The sequence below is a fragment of the Gasterosteus aculeatus genome, chromosome 8, assembly GCF_964276395.1.
Source record: "Gasterosteus aculeatus chromosome 8, fGasAcu3.hap1.1, whole genome shotgun sequence".
NCBI lineage: Eukaryota > Metazoa > Chordata > Actinopteri > Perciformes > Gasterosteidae > Gasterosteus > Gasterosteus aculeatus.
The window spans coordinates 11,241,409-11,263,028 of record NC_135695.1 but is presented as its reverse complement, the minus strand read 5'-3'; the positions used below and the strand labels follow the sequence as shown (position 1 = coordinate 11,263,028).

At 42.9% G+C, this 21,620-nt stretch overlaps 1 protein-coding gene across 1 annotated transcript in view; it reads left to right on the top strand.

Moving 5' to 3' along the window:
* Positions 1-2,676: 2,676 nt before the first annotated feature.
* Positions 2,677-21,620, top strand: part of anos1b (anosmin 1b) — a 32,938-nt gene continuing 13,994 nt past the window's right edge. The window contains exons 1-4 of the mRNA XM_040185372.2: positions 2,677-3,156; positions 11,712-11,759; positions 20,574-20,636; positions 21,274-21,481. Coding sequence (XP_040041306.2) covers positions 3,001-3,156; positions 11,712-11,759; positions 20,574-20,636; positions 21,274-21,481 — 475 coding nt within the window. The 5' untranslated portion in view covers positions 2,677-3,000. The remainder of the gene's footprint in view (positions 3,157-11,711; positions 11,760-20,573; positions 20,637-21,273; positions 21,482-21,620) is intronic.

Below are 21,620 nucleotides of genomic sequence, written 5' to 3'. Positions count from 1 at the left end.
TTTACTCATGATATGCACACCACAATGAGCCATAATAAGCATTCACAATGAGCCACCTTTGGGTCCCAGGACCATGGTTTGAGAGACAGCTCTGATGAAGACGGAGATCAGAGGACTAACAGATGAACAGCGAGTGTTACCAGCTGCACGCAATAATGTCGGACAACTTCAATAATCTCTGACAGGAATAATAATAACATGTACCAATGGTGACAGAAGCAGTTAAATGCGTTTCAGTAGTTTGGATTAGCTCAGTGACATGTTAAACTCACAAAACGGTTGTGTTTGAAGATTAGAAGCAGCTTGTCTGTGGTAGTTCATAAATCCGCTGGGTTTAGTTGTGATAAGATGTGTTTATGTGGTGGGCTGTGAAGAAGGTCCAGAATTCTGATGTCAAACAAACTGGTTAACAAGATGTCATCATTAGAAGGTAACATTCGGTAGTGAAGCTTCCCTTATAATTGCAAATCATGGAACTCAAGCTTCTCTGTTAACATGAAAAGACACTTCACAAATGGAAACCTGTCCCAGAGTTATTCGCAGTGAATAAGAAATGACAGGACAACCCAGCCAGACCCCACACATGACTGACTCACACTACTCGACAGAACCAGCAGGCTCTAGGGCTGTAGCCAGCGTTTTAGAAAAATGGGCAACAGCCCCCCACCCAATACATTTGACTGGTTACTCGAAAGTTAAAAACATTCTGTGCCATAAAGTACAAGGATTAGCCAATTTCTACTGACGGATTTAGAGCTGAGATTCTGTCACATGTGTCTCCCTGTCTTTGTTTCCTTGTTTGTTGTTTCTCTGTTCCTTCATTCTCTTTATTCCAATGTTGGGACAGAGGTTCAATGCTTCTGTCATTTGCGTGTGTGTGTCTGTGTGAAGTATGAATATATTTTGGGGTGTCGGGAAAGGGTTTTTGCTTCGCTATTAGTTTATTCACAAATGAGGAGGGTGCTTTATGAAAATATTATTTGTTACTTAAGTAACCGGCAAATACTGTTTGTGAATGTTTGTATGCATGTGTGAGAGGGGGGAAACGAGAGAAACAGTAGGTATGTGTGTAAGACTTGATGTCATGTATTCCAAATGTTAGGACTGCATATAAATCAAATTTATACATACTGTACATATAAAGTTATATAAAGTATAATATATAAGGTTGTGTGATTTTCTTCCCTTAAATCTTGGCCAAGGCCTGTAGAAGTCCTTCAATTGAATCTGAGGGGAAATATTGACATTGTTCATAACTCTGATGACACATGATGAAGGGTTCATGCAAGATCCCCCCCCCCCCCCCCCCCTCCACAAACACACAGACACACTTTAGGCCCCTGGTTATTTTTTTTCCATTGGCTATACTGTGATCTGGTTGCAAGTTGATCTCTAGATAATCGTCTTTTCATTTTTCAAGCAAGAGCGCCGCGGTTCAGGCTTTTCAGATGTGCTGCAGGAAATCCTAACAGCCAGATCAGGATATATTCATTTTGAGGATCGAGCCAAAACGGTTGTAAATCACTTATGTTGATACTAACCAATGCAGTTCTTTCTAAAGTCAAGTCTGGTTAAAACTGCAGGGCCAAGAAAAGTCCTGCCAGTATACGTACTCAATATTTATGCCTTTCCATTTCCCCTAAATCAAAAACGTAGGTGATTCTTTCTACATCTCGTGGCCAAAAAAGATGACGCCTCTGCTGTGTTACGAGTTTTTGTAAACAAATACGGCTGTAAACCATTTGTCCTAAACATCTTGACTTGGCCCTGGATCTAATAAACCCCACTTGGCTCTACCGTGTCTGTTGAAAAGTTACTGGCACCGTGACAGACACCAACCTCAACACATGCCTCAGGTCCTTCTGCTATGAATAAATGCTCTGTAATTAGTCTGTTCCAATAATTACCAGAGTTAATTCCCAGACTTTAAAGGAGAATTTGTCGTTCAGAATAGTAATTGTATACAAGTGTTAATAGGCCCGAAACAGAAGCCTGCCATGCAGCTCCTTCACTGCTCTGCTCCTGAAGTTAAATCTAGCAGCTTTTACGTTTTCAACAAAGTGTTCCTTCGATTTCACTTAGTGAATAGTTTTTTGGAGAGGATGTTGATGGCGTAAATAAAGAGCATTGTTTGTATGATGATGAATTAGAGGATGATAAAGGGAGGAAATGATGAAGGTGAAAGCGAGGATGGAAATAATCACGGCATGACGATTACCTCGATAATGTTAAAGAAGATATTCAAATCAACTTTGTGTTGGAGGTGATGTTTAATTAAAAAATAATTCCCTGAGCATCAGTGCAACAAGAGAAAATATGATGTTGGCTTAAAATAGGAGGTATGCAGGTCGGTCAAGATGGTGATGATTATAAAGAGGACGAGAGGTGGGGATTACTAATCATTATGAAGAGTGGAAGATAGAGCAAACAAAAAAAGTATTCGGTCAAGTCATGAAAATGTGACAATAATCCGGTACAAACAAAATGTGCGTCAAACAGATGTGCGCCTGTGACGATGATGATGACGACGATGAAGGTGACAGTGACGCTTGATGGCCTCGAGAATAATGTTGGGATCCAGGATAATGATACTGTAAACATCAGGTAGTGGGTCGAGAGAGAGAGAGAGAGAGAGAGAGAGAGAGAGAGAGAGAGAGAGAGAGAGAGAGAGAGAGAGAGAGAATCTAAAGATGGTCATCATTATTGAGCTGCGTTCATAGGTGTGGTGGTTTGAGGGACAAAGATTATAGTCGAAAGACTAATCGGAGGAGGAAGTGAGTGAACTCCAAGAGGCTGTCATCGTGAGAATAAAGACGGTTAAAAAAAGAGAAGAAAAGAACCACATAACTCCGCGTGGTGGGAGTGTCCGCGCGAGCGGGGGACAGCCGCTCCGCTCCGCCGAGAGCACGACGTTAACTTGCCGGGACGCGGGGAAGGAAACGTCTGCCGTGTGCGACTCGGTTCTTTTCTCCGCCCCCCCTCCTCCTTTTCCTCGGTGTCATGTCAGTCCGTCGGGCCGCTTTGGTGCTCCTGTGCGCGGGGCTGGCGGTGACTTCACCGGAGCACGAGGACGTCCAGGAGAACAGCGCGAGGTGCACGTCCAGGTGCCTCAGCCTGCACGTGACCCAGCTGAGGGCTGCCTTCAAACACCTACAGGTACCTCTTCTCCGAACACTGTAACCTTACTTAAACAAATTTTGACGGGGGAAAAAATATATACTGGGGATTCCGGTTCTAGTCACTGGAACCCGAGTCGTTTACTTTAATTAGCTTGAAAGCGAGTAGACAATAATTACCCTAAACTGTTTCTTCAGGTGCCTTTCGGATGTTATTACAGGCCATTTGCTATCGCTGCATTCGTTGTTACTTTGAACACTGTTTGCTATTGTTTGTTTCATCTTGAGTAATCCTATTTTATAGTTTTAAATAATAGATCTGCTTTAATATTCAGACTATCCTTTCCCCCTAAAATATTACACGGGGATATTGAAGGGTCAAACTAAGAGGTGTGGGTTCAGGCACGAGCACTTTCAATCAATCAAGGGCAGTCAAGTGTCAAATTGACACAAAAGATATCAAAGAAGAATACAAATGCTGTCTTATATATTCCACTGACACGAGACCACAGTGAAACAGAAGCAACAGTGCATAAGTGGCTACATTTGTGATGCATTTTGCCACAGACATTAACATTACATTCAAATTGCACGTTAACACATTATTCAAACAGCACATTAGTCATATTTATTTGGTTTGATTAATTAAAAAGGCTCCACTGATATTGCTTCATACAATTTTTTGTCCATCCTTAAAATTCTTTCCTTTATAAGGGTCGTTACAGAATGAACGGCCTCGCATATCGACTTTCAGGTGTTGCTATACACAAGAGAACAAGCACAAAGGAGACTTCGGGATTTCAACTAAAACAACATTTGAACAAATGTTTGGATATTGCTCAGATTGAAGTTGCCCCGTGTTAGTCCTCAGACGGCTGGCGAAATTGACAAGATTACTCATCCCAGTGAAATCGCTGGCCCGTGTTCTGTGGCCTTTGTAGTGAGGAATGTGATTAACGGGGACATTAGGACGTTACTAACTTTGAAAAGCCACTTATTGTTAACGGCTTCAGCATGTGCATGCTGTGTAGTGGGTGGGAAAGTCATTAACCACAGGGTTCAGCCCCAGTTGCTCTGAGGTGTGTAGAAGAAAGTGTGTCTATTTATATGTGTGTGTGTGTGTGTGTGTGTGTGTGTGTGTGTGTGTTTGGGTGTGTGCATATGTTCATGTATATAAAGTTTGGTCTGGTCCCCAACCATCCAGAATAGGCCCACGGCACCTGTGCATCTGGTAATGAGGGTGGCCCCATGATGACTCTGAAGGGAGATGTGTGTGTGTGTGTGTGTGTGTGTGTGTGTGTGTGTGTGTGTGTGTGTGTGTGTGTGTGTGTGTGTATATATGTGGTGGGTTTTCTGGAATGGAGGTGTGAGAGAGGAACTATTTAATTTAAACTTTAGGAAGTGAAGTGCAGCAGACCGATGTTGAGCATCAAAACGGCAACCAACCAACGGATTGGGAGTTAGCAAACAGGCCAGAAAGGAAGTTTCTACTTCGGTTTCAAATGTAAAAGTAATGTTGCATTTGGGGGCTACATGATGTGTCTGCTTTGAAGAATGTGTTCACATTCGTATCCCAAATCCTGGGAAATTCCCCTCCACGAACTATCGCTCATTTAATCGTCTTAATATTGTTTTAGTGATGTATTCTGAATGTGGATAGCCAGTCTGAACCTCTTCACTCATCCTCAATTCAACGTCAGCATCCATTTGGGTTTTCCAGTGCATTTGCAGTTAGTGGAGCTCGTGGTGTATCGGCCTCGCAGTCCAGATAAACTGGCGCATGATGCCCCTGATGATGAAGGTTACGCAGATGTGGGGGATAACTTCAGCTCCGATCTCTCACTCAACCCCATCAGTCATCATTCTCAACCCATTCTTGACACTGAGAGACAATAAATGTATTGTATTTTTTGGGGTCCCATTTCACCGTCATGATGTCTGTGAAGTTTGTCTGATTTGCCAGAGTTGACAGCATGGGGTACATCGAAGAAAAATTGTGTCTACTTACGGAATTTCATTCAATCTGCCGCAGACTGTTGACAAGTTGACATCGCAAACACGTTAAAAACATTGTATATTGTGGAACTCCATCATTTCTTATTTGAGTTTATTTCTGTCATCCTCCTGGCATTATTTATTCCAAGAAGTGTTTAGACTAGGACGCTGAGGTAAATATTATTACAAACTATAATCTTTAGTTTTGGGATTAGCGTTTGGACAAAATGGACAAAATGAGACATTTCCAGTCGTCTCATTGAAGTTAAATTGCCGTTTAAACTTTGAGTAAAAACAAGTTTCCTCTGAGCCACGTCCGGGGGAATCAAATATTATGGGACAGTGTAGCAGAACACAGGGATTTATGGGTGGGAGAGGCTGTGTGTTCATTCATTTAAGCTACATAACATTTAAAAACACAATAATGGCTTTTTTTGAGAACAGCTCCAGTAACTATAACACCAGTGACGGCAAATAGAGCTTTACTCATCCACCACCACGCTCAGACACTAAGACACAAACACATGCATTGCTTCCTCTGGCTTCATGTGGCTGAACCCGGTGTTTTGGGCTCTAACTCTCTCTCACTGTGTGTGTTTGTGTGTATGTGGCCAGTGTGTAGCCACAAGAATGCGAGTCACCACTTTTCTATTTACACCTCTTTTTCTGCCTCTTCTCTGGGTTTTCCACTACTTCCCCTCGTATGGTGTAATAGTGTAACTATAGCTCCTTCCGTGTATGTGTGTGTGTGTGTGAGTATATATTTGCTGGTATGTTGTCATAGTCCCAAATTCCTCCTTGATGTAAACTCCTAAAAATAATAAGAAAAAAAAGTGCAGCCTTGCCCGCAGAGCTGGATCTGGATTTTTTCTGCACATGCATAGTAGCTCAAATCAGTCGGTTTGTCTCAAACACTCACAGGTCCGTGGTGCTGAGGAACCGGTTAGCGGTCCCAGCCAGGGCTGGTGGCCAGTGTGAGTCTGAATGAAGTGCCTGTGCATTTATATTTGTGCGTGTGTGTGTGTGTGTGTGTTTCTCCCAGCTGCTCTGCGGTAGGTAACTCTAATCTATCCAGGAGCCGGTCACCCAACCAGTCACGCTCTGAAAAAGACCAGAGACAAGGGTCAGGTCAGGTTTCACAGCGGGACAGACGGGGAGATAAGTTCAGGTAGACCGACGCGGTCAAGCACGAAGACAGACTGGGGGGACGGGAGGGAGGGGGGGGGGGGGGGGGGGGATAAAAAGATGTGACAGGAGAACAGGCTGGTAGAAGCACACAGACAGGTGTAGCTAACATACAGGCAGACAGACTGCCTGACGAGCCAATGCCCTGGTTAAAGACTGCCGTGCAGGTAGACAGGTAAGCAGAGAGACAGGCAGTAGACAGGAGGGGGACAAAAGGCCCGTTTGATTCACCTCAGAGATAAAGCATCTGCCTCTTTCTGCGGCTTCGGGACTGCGCTGTCATTCGATCAGCGGAGGCAGCGCGAGATGCTGATAAAGACGTGGCATTGTAGGAGCGACTCACCTGAAACCAGCACATTCCAAGACAGTAAATTGCAGCTGGAACGGCATCGCATCGCATCTGGCTGGCTTTGTTCTTTACCTTGTTCTTTTACCTCATAAAAACCTTGACAGCATATTTCATCTGATACTTGAGCAATAAAACCCGACCGGTCCCAGTGGCGTCCACTCTCGTACTTGCAGCCAGCAGGTTAAACAGCAAAGTTCTCCTTTCCCGACTTCACTCGAGGACCCTTCGTAGCAGATTGGGTTAAAATGAGTACGGTTGTATGTACAGTAAATACTTGTGTCGACTTTTGGTTTCAGGGGGACACAAACGATGGTCTTCTGGGTGAAGGTCCTGTGTTTTTATGACCCTTTCACCCGCCTCTTCTTCCTCGTCTCCATCGGAGTTCCAGGTGAAAGCCTGCGAGTGGTGTTAGTCTTCTCATCTAACTCGCAGCAAGGACGCAAATAAGCTTCTTTCCCAATATGGGAAACATTTTCTGATAACGTCTTGATCGTTTTGAGTTTGATTATTTTTATTGATGGTGTTTTACCGTCGCTGCTGTGGGACGAACGAGGCAACATTCAGGACCGAGTAACAACCAGTTTGTTGTGACTCCAGTTGTTTACAGGATGTGGGGCACCACAAACACTGCGGTTGACACACTTGCACAGAAACACACGCACGCGCACACACTTACACACACACACACATACACACACAGATGGGTGTTCTCTTCTGTCGGGAATGCTCAGACCTCAACATGAGCTTTTTTCGGAAGAACTTCATATTCTGTTTTGTGGAAGTTAGTCAGGATACTGGCTGTGGCTGTGATTTCTTCTGGGTCATCTGGGTGTGATTAGCAGAGTTAATGCCTCGTGTTGAATAGACTCTCTACTGCGCCTCACCGCAAACACTGACCACAACACGCGCACACACACACACACATAGTATCTACACACACTCTGCCTTCGTCTCACATGCACACAAACACACAGTCACTTTTTATCGCTGCATCTGGCAGAAGTAGGATTTATATCTCACTCTCTTTCAAACACTGAAGGGTGTGTGCAGCTGTGCGTGTGCATGTCGGCCTTGCGCACGTTGTGTGTGTGTGTGTGTCCCTGCTTCTTTGCTGCTGTTGCGTCCAGTGCGGTCAGAGTGTTATTCTTAAACAATGATCACCTTGGACGCAGCAGTCCTCAGAGCATGTGGAAGTCCTTTGGTGCGAGTGTTTCTTCCTCCCTGGGCTGGTTCTGGTTCTGGTTCTTGACGTCTCTCGTGTCAGAGACAAATTTTCAGGGTGGAGAAAAAGTTTTAAGACTAAGTTTTTTGTGTTGTGAAATCCAGCCATGTGGAAATCGATCATGAAAATGAAACCGTATTTTAGCACGTTTTTGCTCTGTCATACCGTAGATCATAAAACGGGATGGATTGAAACTCGATTTATTTTTCATGCAAGGCTTGTTTCCTGCCGTTTGCTTTACAAATTGCACAAAATTTCTTGAACTGGTTTTAATATATCTAATAAAGAAAAACTTTTTTGCAGTTAAATACCTCACACACGTCTTTAAGCATAACCATAATCAGTATGGTGCTACATACATGCAGTTTAAAAATATCTTCGACTGTGGATGAAAATAAAGTTTTAAAAGTTGGCTACCTAATAATAAAACAACCACAGCCAGATGAAGAGATTTCAGCGGAATTTATTGCATCCTGTTTCTTAAGTAGTGTGTGCCATTCCCAGCCAGTCTCCTTTCTGTTCCTATTAACTAATATTTATTTCCACTTATCGTCTTCTTTTGTCTGTCTCTCCCCTCAACTTCCTCCCTCGCTCCCATTTCCTCTCCGTCTCCCAGATCCAACTTCTCTTCTCTTTTCCCGCTCGCCTCGATCCGATCCTCCCTTTTCTCCCCCAACTTTGTCTCAACCTTTCCTCAACATGTGCAGCTATTTTGCCACACACACACACACACACACACACACACACACACACACACACACACACACACAGTGAGAATCAACAAAACTTCACTCTGACCACTATTTAACAGCCATACGGCACACATCAAAACGGCCTTGATTGGCTCTGACAGCAAATATGTCCCATGAAATTGACTGGGGATCAATGAGCATATGCGTTAATCCACGTGTACGTGCACTAACGCGTGTGTTGCCGAGGGTTCTGAGGTGGAGTGACAGAAACAGGGGGATGTTATGGCAGGGAAGACAGAAAAAGAAAGGGAGCGTATAAAAAGATTAAGATCGGGGATGAAGATGTGAGGCCAGCAGCGGGGGCAGCAGCTTTATATCTCCCAAGTGAAAGTCTGGAGATGTTTAACTGTCCTCTCAGGTCTTTCAGTCAAGCATCTAACATTATGTCATTGTCACCATTTTTTTTGTCCCCTCCTGTCATTTTTAGAGAAGTTGGCAGACCTCTGGAGATGCCGGTAGTGGGATATAAACTGCTACTATAAGAGCCGTATCCTTGGCAACGTGGTCCGTCTTTATGTATCATGTAGCTCCCTGACGGCGTCTGTTTTGCGTAGTCAAAAAGCGCTTTGAAGAGAGGAGGAAAGAGGGAAAATGTTGGCAGAGGAGAAAGGTGTTTCTGTCTCTGTAGTGATACCATGACAGCCGGTCCTGTGTTTCTCCTTTCATCCGTCTCTCCTTCCATCCTGCCCTCCCCACAGACGTGTTACTAATATATTCATCAGAGATTTAACCATTCGTTTTATGCCTTACTGCTTTCTCATTCTCCCCCCTCCATATCCAGGGAGGCTTGTTAAGCAGCAGTCCCAGTATTATCCCGTTTGAACAGATTACTGTTAAACCAAGGGTGTTAAAGACATACTGGCACGGGCAAGAAATACACTTATACACTATGCAAACAAATTATGTTTCACAGACAGAATTTCTGCTTGTGCTTTTTAAAAGGTGCAAACCATTTTAAACGTTGTTGTATGATTTTTGGTTGCACTCTTGAAGTCCTGAGGTCTCTGTGAAAACTCTCTGACCACCTGGTCACTGCCGCCAACAGCTGGCCGACCGAGGCAATGTTACGCAGCTGCAGCAGTGGCCAAGGGTGAGAGCAGGAGAGGAATGAGGCAAACGTGATTTGTAGAGAGCTCTGACCATTTTAACACATTTTTCTCAATGGCCAGTCTCTGTAGAAATCAGGCGTGACTAATGGTTAGTCAGTCGGATTGTGGGAGCCCTCCCCGTCTCACAGTCAGAAAAAAAGACATCCGACCAGAACTTATTTGACTGTATCTGATGTGGGAAACGTCACTTGGATGAATAAAATAATTGCATGATGAGTCATAGTTGTTTTTACTCATAATTAGTAAATTATTACAACACAAATCTGACAAAAAATACCCCAAACTTGAAGTGACATTCTATATTGCTGAGCTATATAGAGTGCATCCCATGTAATAAAATAAACAATTAATATAACAACGCAGAGGAAAAACAATGGATAACACATGCTTGTGACTCTGAAGCCTCTCAAAATGCCAAACCATGACAATGAACAAATGATGCCGTTTTTCATGTCTGATACAATTTCTCCACAACAGTAATCTTACAATCACTTCATTTAAAATCCTTGGCTGTCGTAGTGACAGTGAATTCTTTAGACTGCTCCATGCAGCATCTTCACAGAGCTTATATCATTGTCATACATCAAAGTCAGATTTAGATTCTTTTTAGCAGTTATTTCACAAATTATTCACTAATAGTTAGTATCTGTTTTCAATGGTGCAAGTGAAGTGAGTTAAATCCAAATCTTCTGTTCCGCTAAAGCCCTTAACCCCTAATCTCTAACCCTTAACCTCTGCTCTTTTACCCCAACTCTAACCCCTTCACCCTCACTGCGCCAGAAGCACAAAGGCTACTTAAAAGAGCAGAATCCCTGAGAGGTGTGTGTGTGTGTGTGGAAAGAGATGAGCTTGGTTTAGGCTAAACAAAGCCCGCTCAGGAAAAGCTTAGAGAGTCGTTAAGGAGGCTTATCACACACACACACACACACACACACACACCCACACACACACTGGGGACTCCTACAATCCCTGCAGGCACGCACATGACAATAGACAGTACACAACTGCACACACACCAGTATTGTAATAGTTGTTTCGATGTTGAATGATGACATCATGATTGTGCTGAGCATGACGAAACAAAGAGAAGCCGTTGAGCCACACCGGCTCACTCTCCTAAAAACAGCTGACAGGGTTTCCATCCTCATCCAAACCATTTAAGTAAAAAGGGTTGAACGTAAATCAAACCAAATCACTTCATGGGAAGCAATAATTAGAGCTAATAAATCACAAAACAATTTGCTAATTGGTTGTTTAAGTTGATATCTATTTAACTATATATGTGTGTATATAGTTAAATAGATATTGTCAAAACAAGTATTGTTTGTGCTTTACTTTATATATGAACATGTTTAACTTCTTTACTTTGATTTCAAACAAACAAGCAAATGGAAGCCTTGTTGTAGGATACAGGATAAAGGATACGTGTTGCACACCTCATAGATTTGTGCGGTCCTTTGCATTCAAGTGTGGATGAGTTTTTCTTTAAATGTGTTTTGTTTGGTTTGAACGTCCATTTATAAATGTGGAAGGGACCTGAGGACGAGGAATCGGTTTGATTGTTCTGTATTTTTGCCCCCGTGGTCATGAGATGACATCACTCCATGTCACGGTGGTCAGAGTAGCCGTGTTTACTGGTGGTCTTGACTCACTTAGCAGTAACTGTGCAGACACACACACACATGAAAATACATCTCACCATTTGACGTGGCCTTTGCCTGGTGCAGCAACCACACACCCAGTCTCTTAAGTCATTTCGTGCCCACAGGATAATTTAGTAAATGGGAAAGGTTGACTGTCTTTCGGTCAGGTTTACTCTGGTTATGCTGACCTTTTTATTAACAATATTTAGCTTTCTGTCTCTTGGTATGTTAGACGGAGCCTTCGCACAAATGGGTCAAATGTGGGCAGAATGTGGTAAACACAAGGCTTGTCTGGTAAAGGTTTATTTCACTCTGTTTATTTCTCTTTCTGTCTTTACAGAGTGACCAAGTTCTGGTTTGGTGTGAAAACCACAGACGCTGCGCGCAGGTAAATACTCGTGCACACACGCTTGCACAACTTTACTCTTAAATATATTTTACTGACGTTCATTCAATTTCCTGAAGGCGTACTCAAAAAGAAACATCTCTGTCCCGTAACCCTGTTCTTAAACCAGTCATAACCCTAAAACCAATTCCTCAATGTAGGAGGAAAGACCAGACGGCCAAAACCATAAACCTCCATGTTATGTTTATATTATAGATAGGCATCTTTGTACTACATTTCCATCTACTTGTGTAGTTGTCCCGATAACGGGTGCAATAGTATAGTTGATCGACAGAAAACTGAGTCTCCGCGAAGAATCATGCTGACTGATTCACTAAAAAGGAGCAACCCTGAAAGGCGTTCTTGATTTTTTGACCGTAGTAAGTAGCCATAAGTATGCTAGCAGACAACGAGAAAACCCGAACACACCTGACGGGTCCCTCTCCAACTCTGAGGGAGAGAGAGTCTTTCTTTGCAATCTTAACTCTCTGCCACACGTCTTCTGTTGTTTTAAGTTCAAATAACATCTTCCTTTTATATCCTCATCATCCATCCAACCTGGAGCAAAAATAATCCCCTGTTTATGCACTTAGCACTGCCTGCCAGGAGGCTTCACCATGTGTGTGTGCGTGTGTTATTTCATTGTTTGATTCAAGAGGAGTTTCCATGCGCTGTATATTTAGCTGCCCGTCTCAGCTGCAGGTCCGGCGTGTTGCAGCTTCCTGGACGTTTCTGCTGGTGTTTCACAACGCTGTCCAAAGATTTGGAATAAGACACAACCTGCACTCCATAGTTTCTTGCAGGTCATCATGTTTTAATTCAGAAAGACTACAAGACGAAAATAGATGATTGTAAAAACAAGAAAAGGATCTTTAGACTGAAAAAGAAAATTGCCATTACTAAACAAATAATGTACCAGAAAGTATTTTATGGACTGAAGGATGATGCTGTGTAATCTGCAGCCAAAACAATGTCTGTGAAATATCTGTCCACCATGACGTTTTACTTACTGACCTTGCTCAATATTAATGACTTGTTGAAAGATTCTGTCTGGTTTCTTATTGATGTGCTTTCTGAACTCTCCATTCGTGGTTCAGACCTAAAAGCTTGATCCGGGCTGAAAGCACACCTGAGTCATTTCTTGTAACGCTTCCAGGCTTTTCCACAAATGCTCAGTTGGAGGCAAAGAAAAGAGGCAGACGTGAGAGCGATATAGTCTGTGCAGCGTGTATATGGGCAGCGCGTGTGGCGATGGAGGTCAGTTGGGGCTAATATGAGCAACAGAGCTCGCCCCCCCCCCCGCCCCCCCTCCAGAGCTCCCACCAACAGACCGTTTCAGTGGATACCGCACTGAGCAAACTCACACACACACACACAGCTCCTTTGACCTTACCCAAACATATCACTATATCCCTTCCTTCCCTCTCTCCCTTCCTTTGTTTCTGTTCCTAATATTTAGATTTCAACAACAACAACAGAGCGAAATTGAGAAAATATTTTCTACTCCTGCATTTTATTGCCTTGGCTTTGTGTCTTGCTTTTGTACATGTGTGAATAGCAGCGTGGCACTGTGCTGTAACCACCGTCCACCAACAGTCCCTGCGAAGGCTGCCACAATTTCCCCCCTCAGACAGGCTGATACTGCACAGACACGCAGTGTCTCTTCTTGCTCCTTTTGAATTGCAGTCATTATTTTCTTACCGTTTTTACAGTCTGTTGAAAGTGGACGCAGCCCAATTTGTAGCCGCCCAACACAAATAAATTAGAAGAAAAAAGCAAGTATCCCAGTCCTCAGCCCTAATTTCCAAAGATTAATCAAAGTAATGAAATATGAAGCGGGGGATATCCCTCACTGTTTAATGCTCCCTGGTGTGTGTATTTGTTAACAGGATGTGCAGGAGATATTTAAGGCTGGTGAGTTTGTGAAAATTCATTATGCACTTTGGGAGCAATATACAACGAGCACAGTCCACTAAATTATTGTATTATTGACTAACTAATGTTCCTGCTTCTCTATTATGCATTCTACATTTGTTCGAGTAACATTATTGTTAAAGGAGTTAAATGATAGATCCCAACAACAACTTCTAACCAACTATAGAGAGAGTTTATAAACATTTGAGTCCCGCTCTTGGCCAGAGGGATTACAATGCGATTCAGTTTTGTTCACCACTTTGCTCTGGACTGAAACAGCTAATACAGATGTTCATGTTCCCCTCAGGATGGATTTTCCTAAATATTGTGATCTCATGAGTTCTTATCATCATCCATCGTCAAGTCCAAATATGTATTTAGCCGATTCCTACTGCAGCTGTCCAATTAATAGAGTAGGACTTCTCCAGATGTTTTAGTCTCTCTCCAACCATAGCTGCCACTGCGTTTCGGTTCTTGTAGTAAAAGGAAATGGCATCAAATAGGTAACACGTCATTTTAACTCCACTAGTCTCGACTGCTTGTATGAAAATGAGAGTCTTGGTAAACAAAACACTATACCTCAATTTTAGAAATGTAGACAGAAGCCAACGTGATACTAAATATTGTCCAATTGCAAGCATCCAAAATAAAACACTTAACCTGTATCAAACACTGCAAGACTGGAGACATTTAATTTGAAATTCGTTTATATCACAAACCAAGCCGCACAGCCATGACAACCGCGAGGACAAACAGCCAAGTAAATGAACAACGATGCTGTAATAACTTAAAGGCAACAAAAGAGGTGAACTAATATTGGCTTGTGGAGTCAGAACGCATGCAATGTTGTAGGACAAACCACCACGTTCACAAAACACCAAAGCAGCGTTTCAGGGAGGAAAGAGAGAGAGAGACTCAAAGAGGAGATTTCAATCGAGACGCTGGAAACGGGGCCCGCTGGCGTTGACAGTGTTGCTGATGAGATCAGATGTTTCCACTCTGCCGATGAACCTCGGCATCAAACTACCTCCAATACCTGCAGGCACACCGACAGGTTACAGGCAGACAGGGCAGCACGAGAATGACCTGATTCCTGGATAAACGGATCGGAGCAGACATCCAGGGGATTCGGTCCCAATGTTACTTGGTGCTACGGGACATTGTTCACAGGCTTTTCTTTGAACAGCTTTAATGTCAGGATATATAGGAGACAGTTAAGTAGAGCTGCAGGAAATGATATTCTCAGTTACACAAAGTTAGAGAATTTTAAAAAAGGGGTTGGAATGCCTTCATGTTCAGGAGTACAAAAGGAATGAGGTAAAAAAAAAAGGGACGGAGGTTAGCATGGTTTCATTGAGGACGCTTCATCTGTTCCTTTTGTTACGCAAGGGCCCGGAGGCTGTCGGTTTGAAGACGCACAAACGCACACCGAGCAGATGTTGCCTCAATACATATGGTTTGTCTCACATCACGAGTCAACCTTTCTCATGGAAACGCACGTGAGAGTTCACTAAAACTGAACTACAGCCCTCAATCAATTCCTCAATCTGTCCTTCTCCTCCTCCTTTTATCTTGCTCTCTCTCTCTGTTACACACATGTAAAGTAGAGTAATGTGTCCCAGGTGTGTGAGGCAGCAGGATGTCCACCAACAAACAGGTCAGACGCAGAACAAAGAACAGAGCTATCAAGTCACTGTTACTTTCCCTCTTATCGTCTCCCCATTGTTCATTCCTCATTGGGAGGATCACATTACTTGTAATCGCAGATGGAATAGTTTCTGGATGCCTAAGTGTCCCGTCATACTGTACATTAGAGCTCTAGTTGTACTTATATGCACGTTACTGATATCGTTTTGTCAAAATACGTATCAATAATAAGTATCAGCTCGTGTTCGCCGGGCATTGAGGGAATAGAACAGGTTTTCAAATCTGCTCCAGATTGATTCTGTGTTTAGATTTTCGGCTTTTCATGAGAGAGAGAGAAATCCCCCTCAGGATTTTCTCTGAGGTCATTGTGGGCCCATGTGTTTTGAGAGGTGAGGAAGTTAACCACTAAACCAACGCAAAGCATTTGTCTCTTTGACTCTACTCCTGATCTTTTCCTCGGTTCCCTTTGCTGCAGCTTTTCCTCTCCTCCCACATGCTCCTGACTGATGTTAGCTCTGGGTTGTTGTATATGTTTTTTAGAGGAATTTGTTGTGCTACTTTTTTACTACAGGGCCTCCTGTACTAACGTTTTTGCCGCCCGTGGAAGCGCGCCTCTGTTTTGCGGTGAAAATTCTCTGCCTCTGCAGGTGTAAAGTAAGACATAGGCCAAGGAGACGAGCCGAAACGAGTTTTGCTACAAGGATCACACTTTTTGAGTGAACACAAAATCATTACGCGTTACAGGTTAAGCAGCCATGCAATATTACAGTTACTGATCATTTCAAAAATATATTTTTGCCAAATTAGTCTCAGATAAGTCACAAATAAGTGCTACAATTATTTTTATTTTGTAATTTTCATGCAGTTATGCTCCTGTAGTTTGGAGTGGCCCTCTATGTTTTTCATTATACCTTTAACCACAAAACTTCACGTCACAATGTGTGTCTCCAGGTCCAATTTTGAGTTCTGACGAATTTATTTTTGCAAATAGAACTTTTTCTATAACTTTCCAGTTATGCTTTGTGTTTAATGTGGCGAATAAGAGAACAACTTAAAGAAGAAGAAACTTCAAACAGAAACCTTATGTTGGAAGCAGAACCTCCAGTTCTAAAAAGGGAAGCTGATGAGGACTTGCCTTTAACCTGCGTTCTTCCTAAAAGACAGCAGGGGGCGACTCCTCTGGTTGCAAAAAGAGGTCTAGAGTAAGATGGACGTGAAAGCAGAGTACCTTAGGGCAGTGGTTCGCAAACTGACCTAAAGGTACCCTTCCGACAGAGGGGTCGCGGCTTCATCACCGACCCTAACACACAAAAAAAAGCGAAAGTGACATGAGGACTGGACATGCGTTGTGTTCTAACCACGCCCCCCCAGAGCCGCTCAGGTTACAATGCCGCTTTATCCTCAAAGCGGGGCCCTGACAGAAAAAGTTTGGGAACCATTGCTTCAGGGCATGGTTACCTCGTGATTGACAGGTCCTCACGAAGCCGTTGTCGGGTCTTGGTTTTCTTGTCTTAGAACTTAGATCCTTCCACAGAGTGTGTTCAACTGATGAAATAATTGCATAATTTTGAATCCCTTTAAAATGTCTTGTTCAGTGTTTTGTCAACTTAGCCTCCACCTCCTGTGTCACTGCTGGCGGAAAACAAAACAAAGGTGTGGACGGCCTAAAACCAAGACATCCAAACGTAAAACACGGGGATTTCAAACCGTAGCTTCAAATGTGCCGTTTCACCACATATAAATAAAGAAATATTATAAATATGACTACATGTCATCTAGGTCCCCTGAGATCGAGCACAGGCATTGCTAACCCGCTACAGGACAGCTTGTGTGTAGACAACTTTGGATTCTTTCGTTAAGTGGATAACGGGTGGATGTTTGTTCAATTGAACTGGTTATGGATCAACAAGTTGAACACAAAAATGAACATAAGGAGTTTTCACATTGCAGCCACTGAACAAATTGTACATGAAGAGTGAGCACATCTGGTCTCGGGCTGTATTTCTTTGTCTCTCTCTCTCTCTCGTTCTCGCTCCCTTTTCTCTGGAATCGTTTCACTATTTGTCTTTCATCTCTACTTTTCAACTGACACTCACTTCGCCGCCCCTCCCCTCCTCCTATCCACTCTGAAACCATATCTCTCCTCCCCTCCCTCGCCTATTTCCTCTCCTCCCTCTCGCTGAGTGTAGCTGTCACCCCTCTATCGTGGCAGGTGAGGCCATAAAACAGCAGGGAAGGCCAGAGGACGGGCGAGAGACGAGGTGTGTGTGTGTGTGTGTGTGTGTGTGTGTTTGTGATTAATTATAATCGCGGCAATTAATGAAAGCCCTGCTGTTACAGTGTGGTGGTGTGTGAGGCGCTAACTTCTCTGACCTGTGATCAGTGTCTACCGCTCTCTCTCTCTCTCTCACACACATAACTCATCATGTCGCCTTCAAGGCCAGAAGTGTCCGTTTGTCTCTCAGCTCCTCTTACACTAATGTAATGCGTGTACTTTTCAGGCATTTATAAAGTCTGACTGATATTTGAGTGTAATGTGTGTTTTCAGCATCAATCTTCTTCGACTCCTTCTCTTCCTCCTGCCTTTCTCTCCCTATCGAATGTACACTAATACTTATGATTATCACTTAAGTAAAAGCAACATAAACTACTATGTAACATGCAAATGGTTTGCGTTGAATAGGTCCCATTAACATGAGTAAAATAAAGGATTATTAGTATTACTAGCAAAACGAACTCTAAATATCAAACAATCCATAGCATTTATTTAACTGTTGAATGAATTACTGGATTATCATTGTTATTGCATTAATATTTGGGCGGTGCTAAAATGTTGGAGGTATGCTCAATGTAGAGCTATGGAAGTATCACAACCTTCACCACCACAACTTCAGAACAGACTTTTTTACAACCATTTCAGACCATTTTATACTTCTGTTACACAAGGTGCTCTGTATTAAAATGATAAACAACCAACAATTAGCCCTGGAGGAAAGGGAGAGCAGATGAAGGATGTCAGGGGAGGTCTTATGGTGAGGCAAGGAAGGAGGTAGAGAAAGGCAGCACGGAAGTGATTAGAGGTCAAGGAGAAGCAGAGGAGCGATAATGTGAAGACAGGAGACCAAAAGAACAGAGGATTGTGGAAAGGGGAGGGGAGGGGAGAGAGGAACAGGGGAGGGTATGAAAAATTAAACATGTCTGTAACTGATTAAAGTGGCGGCAAAGGAGGAAAGGGGATTTTGGATGCAGCGTGCATGCGTGTGCGTGAGTACGTGTTTACTGGATCCCCTTTAGCGGACACCTCAGCGGCCGCTAAGCTTCCTGGGGTCCATACAAAGCATGTAGAACATGACGTAAATCAAACAGTTAAAAATAGTAATAATCAATAATACAGTCAGATAGTGCAGTTGAGGATTAGGATGTATGTTGTCCAGTGCATCAGTAATCTAGTATGAAGAATCAGATGAGTGCAAAGCAATGAAAAACGCCAAGATGTTAACGGCCTGAGGTGCGCCTTTAATTGTTTTTTAAATAACAGAATATTACCTGTATGAGTTATGTGAGGAGGTAGTAAATTCCAAGCATTAACTGCCCTTAAAAAGGGTTTGTTGTTGGGGTTGGAGGTATTATGTGACCTAAGAATATTAGAACGAGGACGAGGACAGCTAGATTTGAAATAGCCGGCAAACCAGCTTCATTTACAGATTTGTTTACCTATTCATCAAACAGAATACAAAAGCTGAGACATTAGGAGTCAGCAAGTTTAAGTTTTATAGTCATTAAAAAGAAGAGAGAAAACCATTGTGCCTTAAAGATGTGCATTGATTTTAGTGAAGCGCATATAAGCACAACAGAGAAGGTGCTTTTGTCATTGGTTCCCTTATTTTTACTTTTATATTGTCACTTTTGGTGTCCATTATAGCCCACGTAATTCTAAGCTGACCACAGCCCTGTGGAGAATCCATCTGCAAACGTCTCACTGCCACGCTTTGAGCCTGCTGAGTGTTTAATACTCAGTAGGGACACTTTGGAGGTGGACTATCAATTCATGCTAGACCAAACTTTTCCTACCATGACTTGAATGATATGAGCCAATAACAACATTAAAGAGCTATCATGCTTCACGCCCACATCCACCAGGTGATGAAACCAGCACATGTGTCTTCATGGTCTTTAGTTTTTTGATGCTAAAATAAGCCAGCGAGAAGTTACTCCGTAGCATTTGTCCAGTAAATGCGCAAACGGGCCTATTTGGAGAACACGTTTTCCGACAGTAGCTATTTTTGTGTGAAAAAGCAGGTTTTATTGCTTTTTGTTGATTCTATTTGTTCCCGGGAATCAGTGAGATGGAATATATTGTAAAAATGATTAAAGCCAGGCACACTGGGGAGCTGAAGGAGACAGACGGAGGGAGCGGGAGAGAGAGGACGGGGGTGGAGGTTTGGGGTGAAAACCGCAGTTTTTATATGTTGTCTGGGTTTAATTTGCTAAGAGCCATCATTCACAAGTTCACTGAGGTGGCAAACCAGATGAGTGTGTGCATGTGTGCTCTAGGCGGGTGTATTTCCTCAGTTTTACCTACCTGCTCACACAGAGCTCTGCAATGCTAAAACCTATTTCTTTACGCCTAAGCTACTTTACGGAATAGGCAGTTTTGGAAATATTTTATTTTAACTTTCTGGAGTTACACTCTCATAAGTTGATTTTAAACATACGGCTGTAGTTCGTTAGACTGGAAACAGGGGATACAGCAGACCTAGCACACTGCCTTTTACTGCACCTCTATGTGTGTCTGACTATGTTACATTTTATTTTTTGTCTCTTCACTCCAAAAAAAAATTCAAAACAATACATGAAGAAAAATTCTCTTTTTTATGGATTACAAGTGACAGAAAACACAGCAAAGAAACCTTCAGGCGCATTGTTTCAAATTAAACAAACAAAATATGAAAAACCCGCTTTAGAGGTGCTTGTTGGTGGATTTGGTTTCCATTGGTCAGCGTCAGGCTAGCTATCTCCAGTCTTTGTGCTAAGCTGCAGTCTGTAACTATATATTAAACAGACAGACTCAGATTCTCTCAACTAACATACTATAAATTGAGGAAATAAGTAGACGCTCCAATGTTGAACTAATGCTTTTGGTCTAGATTTTCTTAATTTATCATGTTTTATTCTGACAGGTTTTGATTATAAAACCGTTACTTGTGCCGTATGCATCATTTTTTTGCTTATTTCTATTTGTCTTTTTATGTGCAGTGCCTTCAACCATGCAAAGAACTGTTGGAAACCAGGAAGGTGCTTTCTCCAAAGTCTTGTGAGGTAAGACAGAAAGAGCTTGCATAGTTTATAACTGTGTGTCTATGTGTTTGTGTCCGTGTGTCTCTGTGTGGGACTGCACCCTTGGTGGCGGTGTGCCTCCTGCACCAGAAACGTACTTTTGTTGTCACCACGAAGCTGCTTTTTGACTGTGAATGCCATGAATGAGCATTCCTATGTCGGTTTATGCAAGCTCATGTGTGCTATGCATAACATTTTTGTGACATTGTATATGCGTGAGTTTGCTGCAGTTATAAGTGTGTAATGTGTGTCTGGCCCTAAATTATTATTTCTCAAGCCAAGGTCTTCAGATAAGTTTTTCATCACAATAGCTGAAGCATGTTACTGTCTGGAAGGCTGACTGGCTGGCTGGTTGGGAACACAGGACGATTCAGAGCTGTTTGCTAAAACTTGTGTTTACATTTTGATGATTTGCAGCCATGTGCACAGACGCAGGCGTATATGCACACACAGACACACACTCAGACAAGTCTGCCTTTAAAGAGTCCGCAGGAGTTTACCAAAGGAAACACTTTCACCTCTGCGTTGTGTCCTTCTCTCCACGTGTGTTCATATTTACACATTATTTCCATTGCGTGACAACTGTAAAAATAACAGCCCCCCCTGTTCACTCTCTCAGAAGCAGACAGAGTGTGTGACGAGCAGAGAGTTTCTGACCTCGCTGAGGTTGTCTCGCCAAGGGGACTGCCCTCCCCCTCAGCGAGCCACTGGATTCGCTGCAGCCTGCGTGGAGAGCTGCTCGCTGGATAAGCATTGTCCGTCCTCCAGGAAATGCTGCCCTAATGGCTGTGGACACACTTGCCAAGCCCCAGCCAATCTATATAAAGGTAAAGGAGGCTGTTTGGGGCTTGTTGTCTTTTTTTTAATCTTGTGGGCTCTATTGTCTTTTTTAGGGCTCTTATTCCTATTGTGTTTAAATGTACTTGTGTACTCTGTTCAAAAGTGTCAGCCAAATGGAAGCAATGA